At 40.8% G+C, this 18,760-nt stretch overlaps 1 protein-coding gene across 1 annotated transcript in view; it reads right to left on the bottom strand.

Annotated features, from left to right (window-relative positions):
* Positions 1-4,790: 4,790 nt before the first annotated feature.
* The window catches only part of ncanb (neurocan b), a gene marked incomplete at its 3' end in the record, with an annotated part of 124,565 nt that continues 110,595 nt past the window's right edge, over positions 4,791-18,760 (bottom strand). The window contains exon 11 of the mRNA XM_034216250.1: positions 4,791-4,903. Coding sequence (XP_034072141.1) covers positions 4,791-4,903 — 113 coding nt within the window. The remainder of the gene's footprint in view (positions 4,904-18,760) is intronic.

The raw sequence follows: 18,760 nt of genomic DNA, 5'->3' as shown, positions 1-18,760 counted from the left end.
GTCTAAGGGACTCCTTTGTTTACTTCCGTAACATAATTTCATCACTTTGTAACCCTCACGCTTCTATTGGCCAGCGCTCTAAAGGCCCCGTCCACACAAAAAGGTCTTCCGTCTTCAAAAAGGTCTTCCGTCCACACAGAAACGGCTCAAGAAACGTGTAAGTCCACACGAAAACGTTAGAAAACGCTGGAGACGCTGTAGTACATATGCCGGGCCTGTAAGTGGCGCTGTACTTCCGCCACAAAATACACCAAAAGCAGCGAAGAAGACTTATTATTATTATTATATTATATTATTATTGTTGCTGATGGTTGTGGTAGAGGAGCTGTAAATGTTGCACTAAAATCTGTATCATGGTCAGTAGCGTCTGGAGCACGAACGCAAACCTGTGATCCGCCATTGTTGTTGTTGGCGAAACTCCTTCCGTGTCAACTCAACAGGAGTGACAGTCCGCACACACACAAGACCGCAATTATGGCAGAAGCAAAAAAGCCCAAAATATATAATTTTCACTCCGAGTGGGAGGATGATTATTTTTGTATCTATTCCAATTCAAAGTCCATCTGTCTCATCTGCAATGCGAGCGTGGCTTTATCGAAGAAGGGTAATTTAGGAGCGGCATTTCAAAACAGTGCACAAACGCTACGAGACGGAATTCCCTCCTAATTCTGCCCGACGCTCCCAAAAGGGGAGGGGCCTGAAAGGACAGCTAAATGCAGAGCAGTCCATTTTCACCAGGCCCAACAACAAGAGCAAGGCTGCTACCATAGCATCTTATCGTGTCAGTCACGTTCTTGCGAAACACATGAAGTCTTTCAAAGACTGCGAAGTTGTGAAAGAAGCTTTCCTGGAGGCTGCCGACGCGCTTTTGGGGGACAGTAAAAATAACAGTAGCATTTCAACAGGTTTTTGATATAATAAAAACTCAAGTTAGATACCGTTATTAATCAGCTGTAAGTTTTAGTTTGTTTGAACATATTCATTATAATTATTGTACAAAACGGTATAAAAATGCAAACTTAAATTGATTATAGTCTATTATCAATTCAGGTTAAGAAAACTAGTGTTGCTTGCATCCTATTTTAAAGGCATTTATTTTTATACTCTACTAAAATGCAACAAAAAAAGGGTTTGATTCTATTAATTTTGTCATTTTTATTGCACTTTGGCAGCAGATTCCTGAGTAGCTTCAGATCTGAGTTGTCTTATTAGTAAGCCTAATTTATACTTTTGTAGCAACACTATTTTTATATAATGGCAAAGAAAGGGTTAAGAGTCTTTTCTTTTTTCCTGTGTCATATGTGGCAGCACTGTTCAATGTTTCTTGAAAACATTACCCACTGTAGTGACGTGTGAATAAACTCCAACTTTGTATCAACAACACTGTTGTGTAACTTCAGTTAAATACTTGTATGTGTGTAGATTAGAAAGAGGTAAGATAAAGGATAGTATTTTATGAAGTATTAATCGTACAAAGGTAAGTTTTATACAAGTAGAAGTGTGTATTTACCTGTAGTAGGCTGTCAGTAATGGCTACGCCTCTCTATTTGGACTGGTAGATCTCGGCAGACTGGCAACTTTAAAAGTAGCTCTCGGTTCAAAAAAGGTTAGGCACCCCTGCTCTATATATTTATTTTACCACTCAAAGCAAGGTAAATAATAAATATATAGAGAATAGAAATGATGGCACAACAGCAATTTGATGATGTGCCGTATACGTCTTTATTTTAACGTCACAACGGCATTCTCAATTTTTTTTAGACTAACAATGGTTTTGGTGTCCTTTATCTGCAATATAGAGCACTGTAAAAGATAATTTAGCAAATAAGACCAAGCATAACAACTCATATCCCAGAACGAATGTGTTTTGAAGGATTATATTGGGTGTAAACAACAGACTGATACTAAAAATAAGTGAACTATTAGTGTATGCTACCTGCAATTTATTGAAGACTTCTTTTGAAGCCAGAATTGGCAAATGGCCAGGGAACATTACAAACATATTCAGTAGTTGAGTAGAACTGAGAAACACCTTGCACATGAAATGAAACAGTTTTCCCGCTAAGATTTTCTGCAGGAACAACTAAAATAATGCCAGCCACAATGCAAATTATTTGAGTTACTGTAATGACATGGCTTTGTTTGATGGTCTTACTTGCGGATGTGTATGTTTACATCTTTATCCCTCAGGTGAGAATCTATATTGCACACATAGTCAGTGAAGGCTGTCCTGGTAGCTAATAGGGCAGAGTGTGCGCCATTAAAGCCATTACCAAAGATGCCTCCTCTCTTTCATCCTTTCTCTCTCACTGTTAAATAAAGCAGAAATGCCAAAAATAAATAAATAAATAGCCATTGAATCTATTCAGCCTCTAAACACTCTCCACCTCCTCTTCAGCACAAAACATCCAGGAAATGAGACAGCCGGACCACTTCACTGAGACAGGGACCAATTGGATGACATTTAAATAGATGGAGCCTCGAACGAATGAGTTCATTTCCAGCGTTCATGTCGCGGTTCAGACCCCCCTCTCGATATCTAACTGAGATCACAATGAACTGGCAGAGCAACGCCTGCTGCAAATTGTACTTTTCACAGCTGTTTCCTATATTTATGCAACCGGCAAGTAGCGAGAGATAAAGCTATGGGAAAACAAAGAATTCCGATTTACACAATCAGACCTGCTGCTCCCAATCAGGTATTAAGGCAGCGGCGCAGCAGGAGAGGAAACGTACCGCAGCTCCAGTGCATGTCAAATCAAAGGCACTCTGGATGGAGATTGTACTTATGTACGTGCCTATTTGTGTGTTTGGAAAGGAGATGAGAGGAGGGGAGAATCAGTATAGGGGTGTGCAATACTCGAGAATGAAAATCCAAACTTGTGAGACACAGCAGATAAAGTATTTAATGATCTGCCTTGATTTAAAGAAGCTGTATATTTATTATAACACAGTTGTAAACAGCACAACATAAAAATCCATGTACTGTAAAGTCTCTGTGGCTTTTTTACTTTCTTGTTTGTGTATGATCTACACCACAGGAGGGGCATACATATTAAAAAAGGAAGCCATGACCTCGGGGAAATTACAAGTAAGACTTACTGAAGTTACATTTCCTGCAGTGGGCGATCAAAAAAGGGCAACTACAGTAAGAGTTAACTAGTATGTGGAATACTGTTAGATTAGAGGGCCATTCGAGCTATTTACTTCATTAAAGTTAGTGGATTTTTTCCTCTCTCCAAGCCACTTAATCCTCTTGTGACTTCTCATATTTATCTACCAACCTTAGTGAAGTCCAGAGAAAGTTGCTAGTGCATTCATATAAGCTGAAGGAGATTAAATAACGAGAAAAAGCACAAGGGTGACATATCACCAGTCGGTAGCTGATGTTTGTGTGTGAATGCCTGTGTATGAATTACTAGAAAATAACACACACTAAGGGTTGTGTTGAGGTGCTGAAAGTAGAATTGAAATTCTTGATGGTTTGCCAACTACTACAATAAGCCTGCACAAACGAGGCAAAGTGAAAAGTTCATTTGGGGCCTGCCAAACACTACTGTAGTTTCTACAACATTTAGAAGGTCTGTCTGCTGCTTCTCTCTGGCTTCGCTCGGTTTACTCTCTCTTTATTTTCTTCTTTCTCCATCGATTGTTCTGCCCCGAGTCTCTCAGACCACAGAAGAGCCGTAAAAACTCTTCTGAGAGTCGAGGTCGGAGGTCACGCTAGACCAGTAGAGATACAGTTGCTTTTATATATCTCAGAGCAGATTCCTAAATCTCTATTCCCTGTTCTCTCAACCATCTATTACATATGTCTCCTTTACTATTCTCACACTCTCTTTGCCCCCTCCAACTTTTCATTCTTACATTTTTAATTGTGCTATTTTAATTCTTGTATTTCAAGGGATGTTGGGGTTTTGCATTAGTCAGAATTGTTAGTTGGGAAGCAAGCTCCAAACTCACTTGTATTCAATTCCCAAAGTATCCCTTTACACTTATAATATAAAGGAATTTGTATATCCTGGAATTCATTTGTATAATCTAAAGTTAAAAAGGCTACAACTAATAATAATTGTTTGTTTGATTTTGGTTGTTTGTAGAACCATTTCCTCACATAATCTGGCACATACTGTAAAAGGCAGCTCATGTGCACTTCTTCACCATCTCTCCAATCTATTTTTGGAAGCCTTTTCTTTACTGTTAATGTCACAAAACCTTCAGTCTCCGGGATGTACACTCAAGCTTAAGAAATCTGGGCACTTATCCATCAAATTGTGCAAAAACTTAAATAATCAACCCTAATGTATATAGCAGCTGCTGGTTTCCCTCATTGATGTAACATGCAGTTTGTGAGCAGCCTCCCTGCTAGCGCCCATCTCACAGGGGAGTTCCCGTAATGAGAAAAGACACCCAGCTGGTCGCAGGTGTCGTACAGAAATGGATACCTTATTCCAAAGGGCTTCCCTCCTCCTCTTTGTCTACATTCAGATCCTCTTCCTCCCACCTGCACCGCCTACTCTGTCTCCATTAACCCTGTTGTTCTCTCTCTAACTCTGTCTCCACATCTTGCTCTTATAGCATAATCTTTCTCTTAATGTGTCACCTCCTCAGTTCTTCTTTAACTGCTCATCACCCTCTTTATCTTCTGCCTGCCTGCTACTTCTACTATCACATCATCTTGCTTCTTATCTACACCAATTTTTACCATTTGCATAGTTGTCTGCTCTCACAAAACACACTCCCCTGTGTTGTTATTGATGAGAGAGCAGAGTTTTAGTGCAAATTGTTACCTTTCTCACAAGTCGCTCCTCCGTAGCTGGGCAGACAAAGACCACAAAGGAGTTGATCTCATCGATGCAGGTTCCCTCATTCTGGCATGGGTTAGACTGGCAGTCATCAATGTCTGGAGGGAGAGAAAAGAGAGGGGGTGGGGGGGGAGATACGGGTTGAGTCAGGTTGATGCAACACACATTCACACACAGCAAAATCATTTTAGGTACTTTCCAAACTACCTGCAACAGTTTTGACTGAACCCTGGGAGATCAAAACTTTTGGACAGATTAGAGGTGTTTTTGAGAAAGGTATAATTAAAGGGAATGGATTGAACTTCATCAGTGAGAGGTTTGGGATGCACTGAAGCGCATGATGCTAATAGCAATGTGTTGGCAGGACGTGCTGCAGTTTTCTAAACATGAGCTGAAAGAGCAATTGACGGAGAGGGGTAGAGGGTAGAAAGACCGAGAGACATGGGAGGTTAGAGAGTGATCCATCCAACACATTCATGCACAACGAGTTGTGTGCAACTGTGTGCAAATCCATTGTAATACGTGCATAAGCGGCCCAAACAATGCAAGCAGACATGATGCCGTCTTCAAGCTTCGCAATGACCAAATCAAGTCTCGATGTCTGTGCGCATAATGTACACACTCACACAAACAATCACACACACATATTTGCAGAGGCGTTGCAGGGGTGAGAGTTCTCATTTCAGTTGAAACAATGGTAACTGTATTTCTCGAGCTGATCTGTGCCGAGGGGCAAAATCATTAAAACGGCAGGCTGGCATCCCACAATCCTCTGCCATCACAACATCTCGGTGAGTCCCTGGGGCCACGGCAAGAGGTCATTGGAGCAGAGGTGGAGTGAAACAAGGCGGGGGTGGCAGGAGAAGGTCGGAAGTGACGAAAAGATGCAGGGAAGGAAATGCTAAAAAAACACGAGTGAAGGAGATGTAATGAAAACAAGGGGAGAGGTGATTTAAAGCTGCGACTTTGGGAAGCTGGCAAGTTTCAGGGTTGGATTACAGGGGCTTTGCAGGCACACAGTTTGGGGCGGAGGAGTCTGTTTTGGATAAAACAGTGTGACAGCACCATTGCTGCTGCTCTGCTTTGGGCTGGCTGATATTAAATAGGCTGAATTTGATGCAGGAGGTACAGACCCAGTCAGAGGAGTCATAATAAGATGGCATTTGTATTGGTTTAGTGTATCGTCGCAAATCCATGTTTAATTCTCTGTCTGACTCATGATGGGGTGGAAATAAAATATAAATAGGGAATAGAACTTCACAGCAGGGGCAGCAATTGAGTCACACACACTTCAAAAATCCGTTTGAAGGCAGATGATCTGACATACAATCTAACAGGGGGGCTGAGTTTAGGCTCCAAAACTTTGATTTTTGTTACGACAGTCAGTCTGCATTACAAAGTAGAGGCAGAGAGGGTCTGATAAAAGATGCTGTTGGATTGCATTATGGGAATTTAATGATCCAGCGTGATTTATCCTAGGGACAAAAAATCAGGATACTCATTTGATGATTCTAAATCTGTCACTTTTTGAGTCCCTCAACTTTGAAAAAGTTAGATGTCAAATCGCTGGTGACGACCTTTAATCTTGCTGTGTTGCGTGACTAAGGGATCTTTGTTAAGGGATCCAAAAGTTTGGAGATGAGTAAAATTGTTGTTGACAGTCTGCAACATTAATGATAGGAGAATTGCCTAAAGATGAATATTTATAAGAAACTGCATTAGGGTTTCTATGCCAGTCACGTAAGCTGTTTATAATCATATTTTTTTTATACAGCGTGACATAATGTTATTTTAGATCATTACGTTTAAATTCACCACTGAGACCCGCGTCACCACTAAGTGAAGACATTACTCCACAGGATTATTAGCTAATTGTGACAGTTAACCGCCACAAAACAATTGGCCCCACTCTCTAAAAGGTGCTCTGCAGTGAAGAGAGGCACGCTCGCTTAATGGTGTTAAATGGTGTGATGTTGAAGTAAAGGACAAAGCTGTATTTTAGTCCAACCAGGCATCAAGTGATAGAAACCCGTCTGGGGTAATTAAACCGCCTGCTCGAGTCCAGGGAGTGATGACATAACAAGTACTTATAGCAGGCAGAGCAGGCCATCTTCTTCTATGTTTTTTGTAGAAAATAATGTGTGGAATTATAATGTTTGAGTACCCAAAATACATTTGAGACCACAGCTTTAAGTACAGTATTTCCAGTGCAGATCGACAACAGAGAATGATTATAACCCCAAAATATCTGTAATAAATATGATTATACAGATCCCTGAGTGAACATTTGAGGAAATATAATTAATATAGCATGTATGATGAACGATAGATTACATGACATGTTACTTGTTAGACGCTTTTATCCAAGCGACTTACATACTCAGTACTGTGGACAATCCCCACAGGAGCAATTTGGGGTGAAGTGTCTTGCCCAGGGACACAACAACATTGCAGTGGGGTTTGAACCCTGTGAACCCCTGATGCGAATACATCCGCTCTATACCACTGCGCCACACGCCTCCCGATTAGATGCTGCAAATATCCCCCCCCTCCTCCCTCTACACCAGGAACCAGATGAGCAGGTTGCCAGTCAGCTGTTCAGAACAGCTATGGGGTAATACGAGGCCAGCATCTGGCCTCTTAAGCACTGCAGCACTATAAGGAGTGGTGGAAGCCCCTGGATTTAGGAGCACTGGGGTCAATAAAGTATCTACCTCTGAACATCGGCTATTAGAGGGGCCACAGTGGGCATGTTTTAAGCTGTATAGCAACCAATATAGTGAAACCATCTATAGACAGTGGCAGCTGGGGTTCACAGACTTCATTTCTCAAATTGAGGAAAATTCAAGCACAAAGGTGGTCAATAAAATACCATCTTATCTTAAATGACCAAACACAGTAGCTTGATAATAGCTCTTTTTACTCTCAACCAATTAGATGGCTGTCCTCGAAAAAACGTTATACTGTGGCAACAAGGGATAAACACATGAGGAACTAATCACTTCCGATGTAATCGCGGTAGGCTTTACTGTATACTGTCTTAATGCAGATAGATTACAGAGTAGGGCTGCTGGTCAATAATTGTAATTGCGATTATTAAATGCGATTATCATTTACTTTGAAAACATCAATTTATTGGAGAAAAAAAATGGAACAGTATGTTTTTAACAGTTGATTACCCTGAACTTTAAGTATAACTCAACTGAAATAAATAAATAAATAAAAATAAATAATCGTTTTATTTCGATTACGTTGTTTTCGTAATCGTTGCAAGCCATAATCGTAATCGCGATTAAAAGACGATTAATTGAGCAGCCTAATACAGAGGATGAAAACCTAAACTAGATCAGTAAATTGGCTGGGATGATGCATCAACATATATTATCTTATTGAAAACATATTCAAATTATGTGCATGTCAGTATTGAGGTAACAGAACATTGCAATACAGATATACATAAGTAGCTTTTGAGATATTTGATACCATGTCTTGATTATAAATTGTGCCTTTCCAGCTGAGAGCTAATACCTGAAAGCTTTAATGATAAAATGGCTCACTCTTTACATTTCTTGGTCCAAATTTGACAAACTGTAAGGATTATCATCAGAAATGTGGAAGTAGGTCGAAAACAAAGTGTGGTTCTGGAATCTTTTGTCATGGATATGTCGTGATTTGACACAAGCATCACACTTAAATAAGGATGAAGTTGCATGTAAAAAGTCCTGAGAAAATAAACCATATCCAAGTCAGACATGTTTGAGAATAAAATAACAGTTTGGGTATTTTACAACATAAAGGTTTACATATTCATAAAGAATGTATATCCAAACATTGCTTATTTTCATCAACTACTGACTTCCAATGTCTCCTACAATAATGAAAAGTCCATCACAGTGTATGTGCTCTAAAAGGTTTTCCACATCACACTGTTGTTTTAACCTCCTTATAAACTGTTGATGTAGATAATCCTGTTCACAACACACACATGTACAAATCAGATTTAACCTGAGTACACTCTTCTGCAGGATATGTGTTGATCACTCCACAAACAGTATGCCGCTTATACATCCCAATAAAGTGACATCAAGCTTAACATTTTTGTGTGGATTAGGAATTTCACGTTCATGCTAAATCTACAGTAAATACCTGATGATATTGTTAAAACTGTGTGGCCGATGACAAAACACTGATCCTTGGTGTCTGTCGGTGTCAACCCTCACCTTAACTCAAACAGAGCCAGAGCGCAGCAGGCCTGTCCACTTAAACCCCTCTCAATGTTCACTCCGTCCATCTCGGCTTAATGAAAGAAACCATCTAACTTCAGCAGGTGGCAGAGTGTGTCTTTGCGTGACTGTACTTGTGCATTTGTATGTGTGTGTGTGTGTGTGTGTGTGTGTGTGTGTGTGTGTGTGTGTGTGTGTGTGTGTTGTTGTGTGTGTGTGTGTGTGTGTGTGTGTGTGTGTGTGTGTGTGTGTGTGGTGTGTGTGTGTGTGTGTGTGTGTGTGTGTGTGGGGTTGTGAGTCTCTGGCCCGTTCCCCAGTACAACAAAATCAGGCCTGGGCACAAGGAAAGTCTCAAGAGAGTCGAGGAGAGCTGTGCTCCACTTATCTGCTGGCAGCTAAATGGATGGAGGGATAAACATGTGCCAGCCACTGTGGTAATTGCTGGGCACAGCTAAAACACAAGTGACACTACCATCTTTTCTTTAAGCCCAGCATTTTTCATTTCAAATCTGTCAGGAGAGGCAGTAAATAAATGTGAGCAGTCGATGTGACTAACATACATGTAATGGCAGAGTTGATACAAATATTAAATTGAGGATTAAATGTGGTTCACTGCTGATTGAAAAATGATGATGTTTTGATGGGAATGTTTGATTGTAGGATAAATATGGAACCCGCCTCTCTGTGTACTTCTGAGAATAGATGATGAGGGTGATGTTGGAGGAGGGGGAAATTCAGATTGAGAAATACGAGGGAGGATAGTAAGACGGCAGCTCGACAAACGGAGGGTGGTGTCAGTAGACAGAATATCTGGAGGCTTACTGCAGGCATGTGTCGAAACCAGGGAATGAATAATTGAAAAAGGGACAGAAAGAAAGAGATGGAGAGCAAACACATTTTGGGAGAGAAAAAGCCCAACTCATTTCCCTTTTAGGATTATTTGTCAGTTCAATTATCAGTTAAAACGCCTTTTACCTGTATACTCGATCAAAGCTTAGTCTACCTGAAGATCAACTTTATCACCTTCCCGTCCTCCCTGACTCTCTCGTCCTTCTCTAGAGGGTCTTTTTCACAGTGGGATTTATGAGTTTGTAAATGCTCAGGCCAAATAATAAGTAACAGCTTCTTTCGGCGTTTTATAAATGAGATCTCAGCAATTTCATGGCTATGAATCCTTGCGGGTTTAGTCAGGAAGAGTCTAGCAGAAAGGGGGGAGAGTCACACTCGGAGTGCAATAACGCCTTGGAGAGAGGAATCCATATTTCAGCCAAGGACCGGCATGGTATATTATTTTAGTGGTCCAGTAACTCTGCTATAAAAAGAATGGCATGGTTATACAACCAGAAAAAGGTTACAATCCCAGACTGTAGCTTTCTGCTGGCAACGAAAAATAGATACTGAAAAGGAGAAACTCTGCCAACAACACAAAAACAATACCAACTACACATTATAAACAGTCGATTCTATTTTCCTTCCACCAATGAGGAAGAAAATAAATAATGAGGCTAGATCAACCAACAAAAAGTGTCTGATTTGTAAAGATGAAAAAGGCTGAAATCAAATATCAGGGCTCTTAGTGAGATTAGAGGATCCTGAGAGGTCTATGGATTCATTAAAACCCCTCTTTAAACACAAACGACAACATATAAGCACCACTCAAAGGATCTGAAGCCTTTCGGTCATTTCTCACAACACAAATTCCTCGTATTGAGGATGGCAACTGAGTAGAATGAGACATGATGATTTCGAGATTCTGAGCCTTACATTTATAAAATGAAGACATTTTCTTAGAAGTTACACCAAGTTAAATAACAAATCAATACGTTCTGAACATTTTCTTTTTTCGGATTCTACTATGAGTGATGGGGGAACACAAACACTCACTTTTTTAGTTAACTTCAAACACTTCAAGAGAGTCATATTAATATTAAATCATAACTCAGAAAGTGTTTAATATTTAATATTCACCGCTGTTTATGTGGATGTCCAATTAGTTGTAAATGTTGATGACTGAAGATATTAATTTGCTCAGTGTTGGCTTTAATGAACAACAAAGTGGAGTTGACAGCTGCAAAAAATGTGTTGTTCTTCCTGCTCCCAACACCTTCATCCGATGTGACAGTGGCGTAGTTGGAGGGATTAAAGAACCACCGGCTGTTTCAGCTTGGTAACTAGGTAACCAGGGGATGCACGTTACATGCAGCTCAAATCAGAACTTCCCTAAAATGCTTGAATGGCATCCCAAAATGAGTGCAGAGATTGTTGTAGATGAGGATATATTTTACAGTGTTTTGGATATAAAATGTGTCTGTTGATTGTGTATATAGGATATACATATTTTTTATACATATTTGTATAATTTTATTTGTGTATTCGGGATTGTTGGAAATGCCATTTCGATCTCTCTGTACACACAAACTGAAATATTGACATTAAAGTTGAACTTTGATATTTAGTCACATTTATACAAGCCAGAGAATACTATAAGAGAGAGGATGCATATATGGCCGACGGGGGACCCTCCAGGCGTCAGAAGCTAGAAGCAATGCATTCTGGTACATGTAGGCCACTCTGAGCAGAAGAACCGGACTTTCTTAATCAAGATGGTACGCATTGAGGAATGCATGCTACAGTAAACTATAGTTACTTGCAACACTGATTGGACAGCCACATAAACAGTCGCAAATTCTGACCTCCAGTGCTATAACATCTCATTTGCTGCAGATATGGAGAAGTTTACTCCAGGATGTGTCAGTACACTGTGACATCTCCGTTGGGCGAGGTTAAACAAGCACCAGAGCACTTTTCTGATTATACCAAAACACTTATAAGTCTTGTAATGAGGACGAAATTCCACATGCGACCATCATTGGTAACTCTGCTTGATGTTGATCTTTAGCAGGTTGTAAGCTTTGTATTTATTGCTATATTCAAAATAGTTTTTTAGTGTTTTGATAACCGGAACATTGGTGTTACTTAGTTGCACAGTTTACTGAAGACATTCACAGTCTGATATTTGTGTCTTCTTGTATGTCCTTCACGGATTATATAAAATGAACTCTTTCAGACAGACTATTTAAATGTGAACCAGTGAGTTGTGTTGTGTCCTATACTCTCCTCCAAATGCTCATAAATATTCACCAACAGCATCAAATAAAAGGATATGTCAAAGTGAGAAGCGTTTGAGGTATTTTTACATTGTTGCCTTTGACACAAAAATAGCTACAATTTCCTCTGCAGTCTTACTAAATTCATTTTTTGTTCCTGTGTTTAGGAGTTGGAGAGAAAGTAAAGAGGCCGGCGGCCCATTTCAAATGCCAAAAATACTACAAACATCCACATCGGAGGTCAAGATTTGTATCCATTTTGCTTGTCACCTAATGACTGTTTGTAAGTGTGCTGGGAGCAGAGAATTCAGTGCTAAGCTTGATTTTTATTCTTAAGAGCATTCATATTTGAGGGAAAACTCCCTAAAAGACTGAAAGTATCTGTAAAATGCGTGATTGAAACGTCAAAATGGTAACAACTTTGAAAAAAACCCTGTTATTTCTAGTGAAAAGATAAAGAAGGCAATGAACAAAGAAAACGTTAAAGAGAGAAAGAAATGTAATACAGACATCACAACTGTTTTGATTCATTACGAGAGCACATGTGTACAGAAACACAAGTAGAAGGTGGACGGTGAGCAAAGGAAAATCTCATTATACGCTGCATATGATTCATCCAAACTTCTGCAGGTGGTAGGCAAAGGCATTTGAAAGCCAGCCAGTTGTTCTAACAGAGCCGGAAAAGCACATTTTCTATGTAGACTAAATGCCAGGCGTACAGATCAAACCGCAGTCTGATCAGTTACACAGAGAACCTTTGAAACCAGTAAATGCCACGTGGAGACTTCACATCTGACAGGGTCGTATGGGGGCATGAAGGGACAACATTAATCCAATAGAAGACATTTTTTCCATCCGTAACATGGAAGAAAACGTAAATTCATGCAAGAAAATTAGAATCAGTCAATACGTGCAACACACACTGTAGCAAACCACACACTGTAGCAAACACACTGGGTGGCAAGTCTGCTCCATTATCAACCGGCAGCAGTGACAGATCTGGTCACTCTTTCTACATTTGCCTAATTGCCTCCAAACCACAGCCGACATTATGTAAAGATAAATTGACAAGGAGTCCTGTAAAATGGACGCTTTGAAATGGAAATGTTTGTCACACAAAGGCTTTTTGCTAAAAGGCTCTTTGTGTTTGTCATCATTCATTGTGCGAGACCCTGGATGATTGACTTCCTTTAGCTAGCTGAGAGGCATTGACCATTTCCAAGCCCCTCTACAAAGATGGATACCTTTCTATTGAACCGCCTGCTCGTCCAGACAGCATGCACACTCAATGGAGCGTGTTGTGTTCTGTCAATAACTCTAATGCTGGTGTGCGTAAGGCAGCATTAATCAGCATTAGCAATTTTTTTGAATGGGTTTTATATGAATATGTTTATGTTAGGATTGCGTGTGTGAAGAGTGCAGGAGAGAAAGAGTTTCTTAACCACACTCCACAAATGTTTGGTATTATGTGTGCATGTCAGCACTGATGTGTGGGTGTAGGTGTGTGTATGAGTGTGTATTGTACATTTTGTATTTATTTATTTATTATCATGACTTGCTCTTATCTGTATTCAGTGATGTCATCTATTGTAAATATGTACAATGGTATAACAATGTTGTGGTATTTTTATTATTGCTTTAGGATGTCTATCACCATCTGGCAAAGGGACTATGGATGAAAACTTAGCCTTTTGGCTACTTCGAGTACTTTTACATGTTTTTAATATGTTGATTAATGTACACTGTCCCTTGTTTTAAATAATCAATTCAATTCAATGTGTGAGTGTGTGTTGGCACAACATGTTTATGTTTGCAGAATGGATATCCAGAGCTGCAAGCACACATTTAATGTATGCCTGTGAATGTTGAGTCACTACAGAGAGACACTTTTACAATAATAATAATACATTTAATTTATATAGCGTTTCTCATCTGCCAAGACAAATCTCGAAGTGCTTCACAACAAAGGATACTAATACACTTTGATAGATTAAACAAATAATTGTAATAATAATAAGAAATCAAAAAATAAAATATAAAAATAAAGTACAAAAATAAAAGTCGGTGATAGCGATAAAATGCATTACTTCCAGGTGTACCATGCTCAAAGTTTATTGGAAGGCCTACCGAAAGAAGAGGGTCTTAAGGCCGGTTTTGAAGACCTCGGTGGAAGGGGCAGATCTCAGCTGATCTGGAGGGAGTTTCCAGAGGCGCGGGGCGAGTGAGCAGAAGGCTCGGTCTCCCATTGTTCGGAGACGTGTGCGGGGGATGTAAAGAAGAGGAGCATGGCTGGAGCGGAGAGAGCGGGTAGATGTCTGGGTATGGATGAGGTCACAGAGGTATTTTGGGCTTTGTCCATTCAGGGCTTTGTACGTGAGGAGCAGAACCTTAAACTGGATCCTGTAGTGGACCGGGAGCCAGTGTAGTTTTTGCAAGTATGGGGGTATGTGTGCGGACCTTTTTGTACCGGTGAGGAACTCTGGCTGTGCTGTTTCTGGACAAGTTGCAAGCGGATTGATGGATTTGGCTGGAGACCGGCGAGGAGTGCATTGCAATAGTCTAGTCTTGAGAAGACGAGTGCATGAAACCAGTTTGTTTTGATGTCATCAGTTGAGAGTGAGGGCTTCAGTCGGAAATGTTTTTTTCAGGTGAAAGAAGGGAGGTCTTGGTGATATGTTTGATGTGGCTTGGAAAGACAGAGTGGGGTCAAACCTTACACCGAGGTTAGTGACAAACGGAGGAGAGAGGAATGAGCTGACCATCAAGGGAGGGGCTGATGTTGCGGCCCTTGGCAAGCTGATCGGTGGTGCCTATCAGGATTGCTCCGTCTTGCTGCTGTTGAGCTGAAGGTAGTTGGTGGTCATCCAGGAGCGGATGTCATTCCAGGACAGGTGTTTAGTGTTTGGATAGTGGTGGTATTGGGTTGTGTTTTGATTGTAGACCTGAGTGTCGCGGCATAGCAGTGGAAGTTGATGTTATGTTGTCTGATGATTATGACCCAGACGGTAATAGATAGATTAAAAACAGGATCGGCCCTCAGCACTGAGCCCTGTGGGACCCCTTATGTCACTGCGGTGTCGTCAGACCTGAACTCCCCAGAGACACGTGGAACTTCCAGTTCGTGAGGTAGCTTGAGAACCACTTCAGAGCCGGGTCCGTCACCCCTGGTGTAGGTCTCGAGGCGGTGGAGGATGGTATGGTTCACTGTGTCGAAAGCCGCACTCAGGTCAAGAAGGACCAGGATGCTGGGTGACCCAGATCGGCTGCCATCAGTAGGGTCGTTGGCTACTTTTATTAGGGCATGTTTCTGTACTGTGTGCAGGGGCGGAAACCTGATCGAAGGTCTCATACATGTCATTGTCAGACAGATGAGACTGGAGCTGTGCGGCCACGACCTTCTCAAGTACTTTAGCAAGGAACGGGAGGTTAGAGATAAGGTCTGTAGTTGGAGAGGAGTTCTCGGTCGATATTTGGTTACAGTAGGTACAATGACAATGTTGATAGGTAGGATAAAGAAAAAAAGGAATCACAGGAAAAATAATGTTGAACAGCCGAGCGCAGGGGGTTTGAGAATAAAGTCATAACAGGTGTTGATTTTAAGCTTTTCACTCTATTACATTTTATTTAATTAAATACCTTCCATATTTTGTGCATTTCAAATCTTGGGTCGCAAACACGTATGCTTTGGAAAGTGACTCACTGAAAATATATGAAAGAGGGAGGAACATGGGTTCCCATAATGCCTGCAGGATAACTGTGTGGTTGCTTTAGAATAAGGAGAGGGAATAGTATATATTTAGTGTATATACCGTTGTATTACGCCTTACAGAGTGTGCTGCTGTCCATCTTCTTAAGCACAGAGATACATGAAGATGATGGCAGAATGTGGGTTGAATTCAGTGGCCATACAAAGAACATAAGCCTACATAATGATACAATTTCCACACACCGAACAGAATGTGATATTTCTGCCTAATAAATAGCAGAGAAACTGAATCGCAAACTATGATATGTATTGCAAAATGTTTGCAGAAAACCTCACCTTGCTTTGAGGTCCATTTAGCAGCTGCTCCGGAGCTTGTGTTCATATTACATTATATTGAGCAGAGGATTTTACCTAGGTGTGAAAGCTTGAACCTTGACGTGGGAGTGTCTTATCATCTGCTGTTTCCAAGAACCAGAATACTCTCTCAGTCTTACTTTAAGGACAAGACGTACTTGAGTCTTTAGAGAGGAATAACAGAACTGGTTTCCACAAAAGACAATGAATGCAGTATTCAAGGTTAAGAATGAATCCTGGTGCCCAACTATAACAATATTTAACATTGGTTTTAGAATCACACATGTAGTAAGTGTTATTCTAAAATACAATACATAAAGCATACATCTGTGTTCTGCTGGCACCTGTGAGTGTGTGTTTATCTGAATGGACAAGTGAGTTGTTTGTGGTTTCTCTGTGTGTCTGTATTTAGATGAGTGTTTGTGCTAGCAGTATTCAGTAGAGTCTCCGGGCCCTCAGCTGTGTTCGGGTGGGTTTGATTATAAAGGGATCAGGATCCGCGGGTAGGAGAGGAAACAGACACACTACAGAGGCAGCTATGGTACAGCCCAAGGCTCAACGCTGATACAACCTATCAGAGGATCCAGCGTCTGGAGGAAAAATCACTGGGGTTTGTGGTAAATATTGAGAAAATACTCCATCTATTCCACTTGCCAACATGTTAGAATGAGCAGGGATATAGTACCTGAGCGCTAGGCCCAGACGCAGTTACTGTACATCTTTGAGCCCTGGCGGTGTTTTTGAGAGGCAACAATCCAAATTGTGTCTGGGTTTACCAGATTTCTTTGTGTGTCGAGGGGAGGCAAGCAAAGTGAGCCTTCAACCTGCCTTGTAGACATTTCCAAAAAAATCAGTGATATGACATACAATAACAGCAAAATGATTTGACTTAATTCATGTATTGCAACATTGTTTACTGTATGTGGGTATTCATGCATTGGAGGCGTGTGTGCGCCCAGTTTCAGACAGGTCCCAGCTTTGGTTGGACAGCACTACTGCACACTCATAACAGCCAGGGGAAAATGTAATGAGGCAAAGTGTCACAACATCTCACATCGCTCTGCTAGCCCTCCGTTCTGACAGTCTGACTCCAATCACGTGTGTGTGTGTGTGTGTGTGTGTTGCTCGTGTATTCACTGGCTCCATATGCAGTGTCTGTTTATATGTTTGTGTGGGAAGAGGCAGGAAAAAGCAGCCAGGAGCAGGAGAAGCCAAGCAAGCTGCCACAGAGCCACAGCGCCACCAGTATCATACTGCCTCAATCTCTATTTCTGTCTCCTCACAGAAAGGGGGAAAGAAACTGAGATAGTGGAAGAATTACAAATAAAAAAGGAAAATAACAAATACATTCAGAGAATTATCAGCATTTGTAGACGTGCCCTTGCTTTTGAATGCTTTCCCTTTATTTCTCCTCTTCGTGTCTCCAGATATTTCCTCCTTCCCTCTCTGCTTTGCATACTGCTTTTTCATTAGTCATCCTGAGCCTCTTCACCTATTTCCTTTCTCTCCCTCTGGAGATGTGTTAAATGGTTGCTTTATCCTCCTTTGCCCCGTGGTCCCACCAGGCTAATTTCCTTGGAAACAGCAGGGTTTGCAGGTGTCCCTTTAGGGCTTCTGGTGTTAGCAGTAGCACTTCCCTCTGGGCATTACATGGTTTGGCCTGTTCTTTGATAACTGTATCTGCTTGAGACACCCAGGGTGAGATCATTAACACACCTCGACTCTCAGCTTAAAGGAGCTAGACGTCTCCTAAAAGGGATTGTTAATGCTGCTTTTTCTATTTCCTTCCTTCACTCTATATGCCTTTCCACCCGGTTCTTTCTTCGTGTCCTTTCTCCGTTACCTTTCCTTAACTTTTACCATTAATCCTTCCATTCTCCTTACTCCATTTCCTCCTTTCTTATCTTTTGGTTCTTACTTCTGTCAGCGTACACACTTAAAAAATATCTTCTACTTCTTAAAGTAGAGCAGTTCCCCCAGAGGGGTGAATGACAGGCTATTCTCTGCCTCCTGTCGCTATTTCTGGACATATTAAAGAGGAAATAGTAGAGTGGAATTCATCTATTTTTTCCTTAGTGCTATCAGAATCTATTAATCATTGACAGAGAAATTATATAAGGATGTGTTCTGAGTTAAAGAAGCTCTGATGTTGAATCTTTTAGATCTATTTCTGAAAATAACTGGTTCATGAACCAAACAAACGGCCTCTGGTATATCTAAGGAAAGATTAGTTTTCTATTTTTTTTTAGATAATTTGTGTTGACAGTCAATCACACTCAGGCCTGGTCAAGGGCTGTATCCTTCTAGTCATCTTGTCTGTGTCTCTTTCATGCTATATTTATTGCATCATTTCTCTTTGTCACATTCTTGTCTCTTTTTTCAGAATCTCTGTCCGGCACCGGAAAGGAAAAATATGAAATGACTTTTGTACTGTTTGGTATGGGTAGTTCACTTGATGTGTACAGTATGTGTACATACTGTTGTAAATGTATGGACCTGTATAACATGTGTTTAGACTTCTTCGAGGATCCGTACATACTTAAAGAGCATCATGCAAAAGGAAGA

Source organism: Gymnodraco acuticeps, unplaced genomic scaffold, assembly GCF_902827175.1.
Source record: "Gymnodraco acuticeps unplaced genomic scaffold, fGymAcu1.1, whole genome shotgun sequence".
NCBI lineage: Eukaryota > Metazoa > Chordata > Actinopteri > Perciformes > Bathydraconidae > Gymnodraco > Gymnodraco acuticeps.
This window is presented reverse-complemented; position numbering and strand designations above follow the sequence as displayed.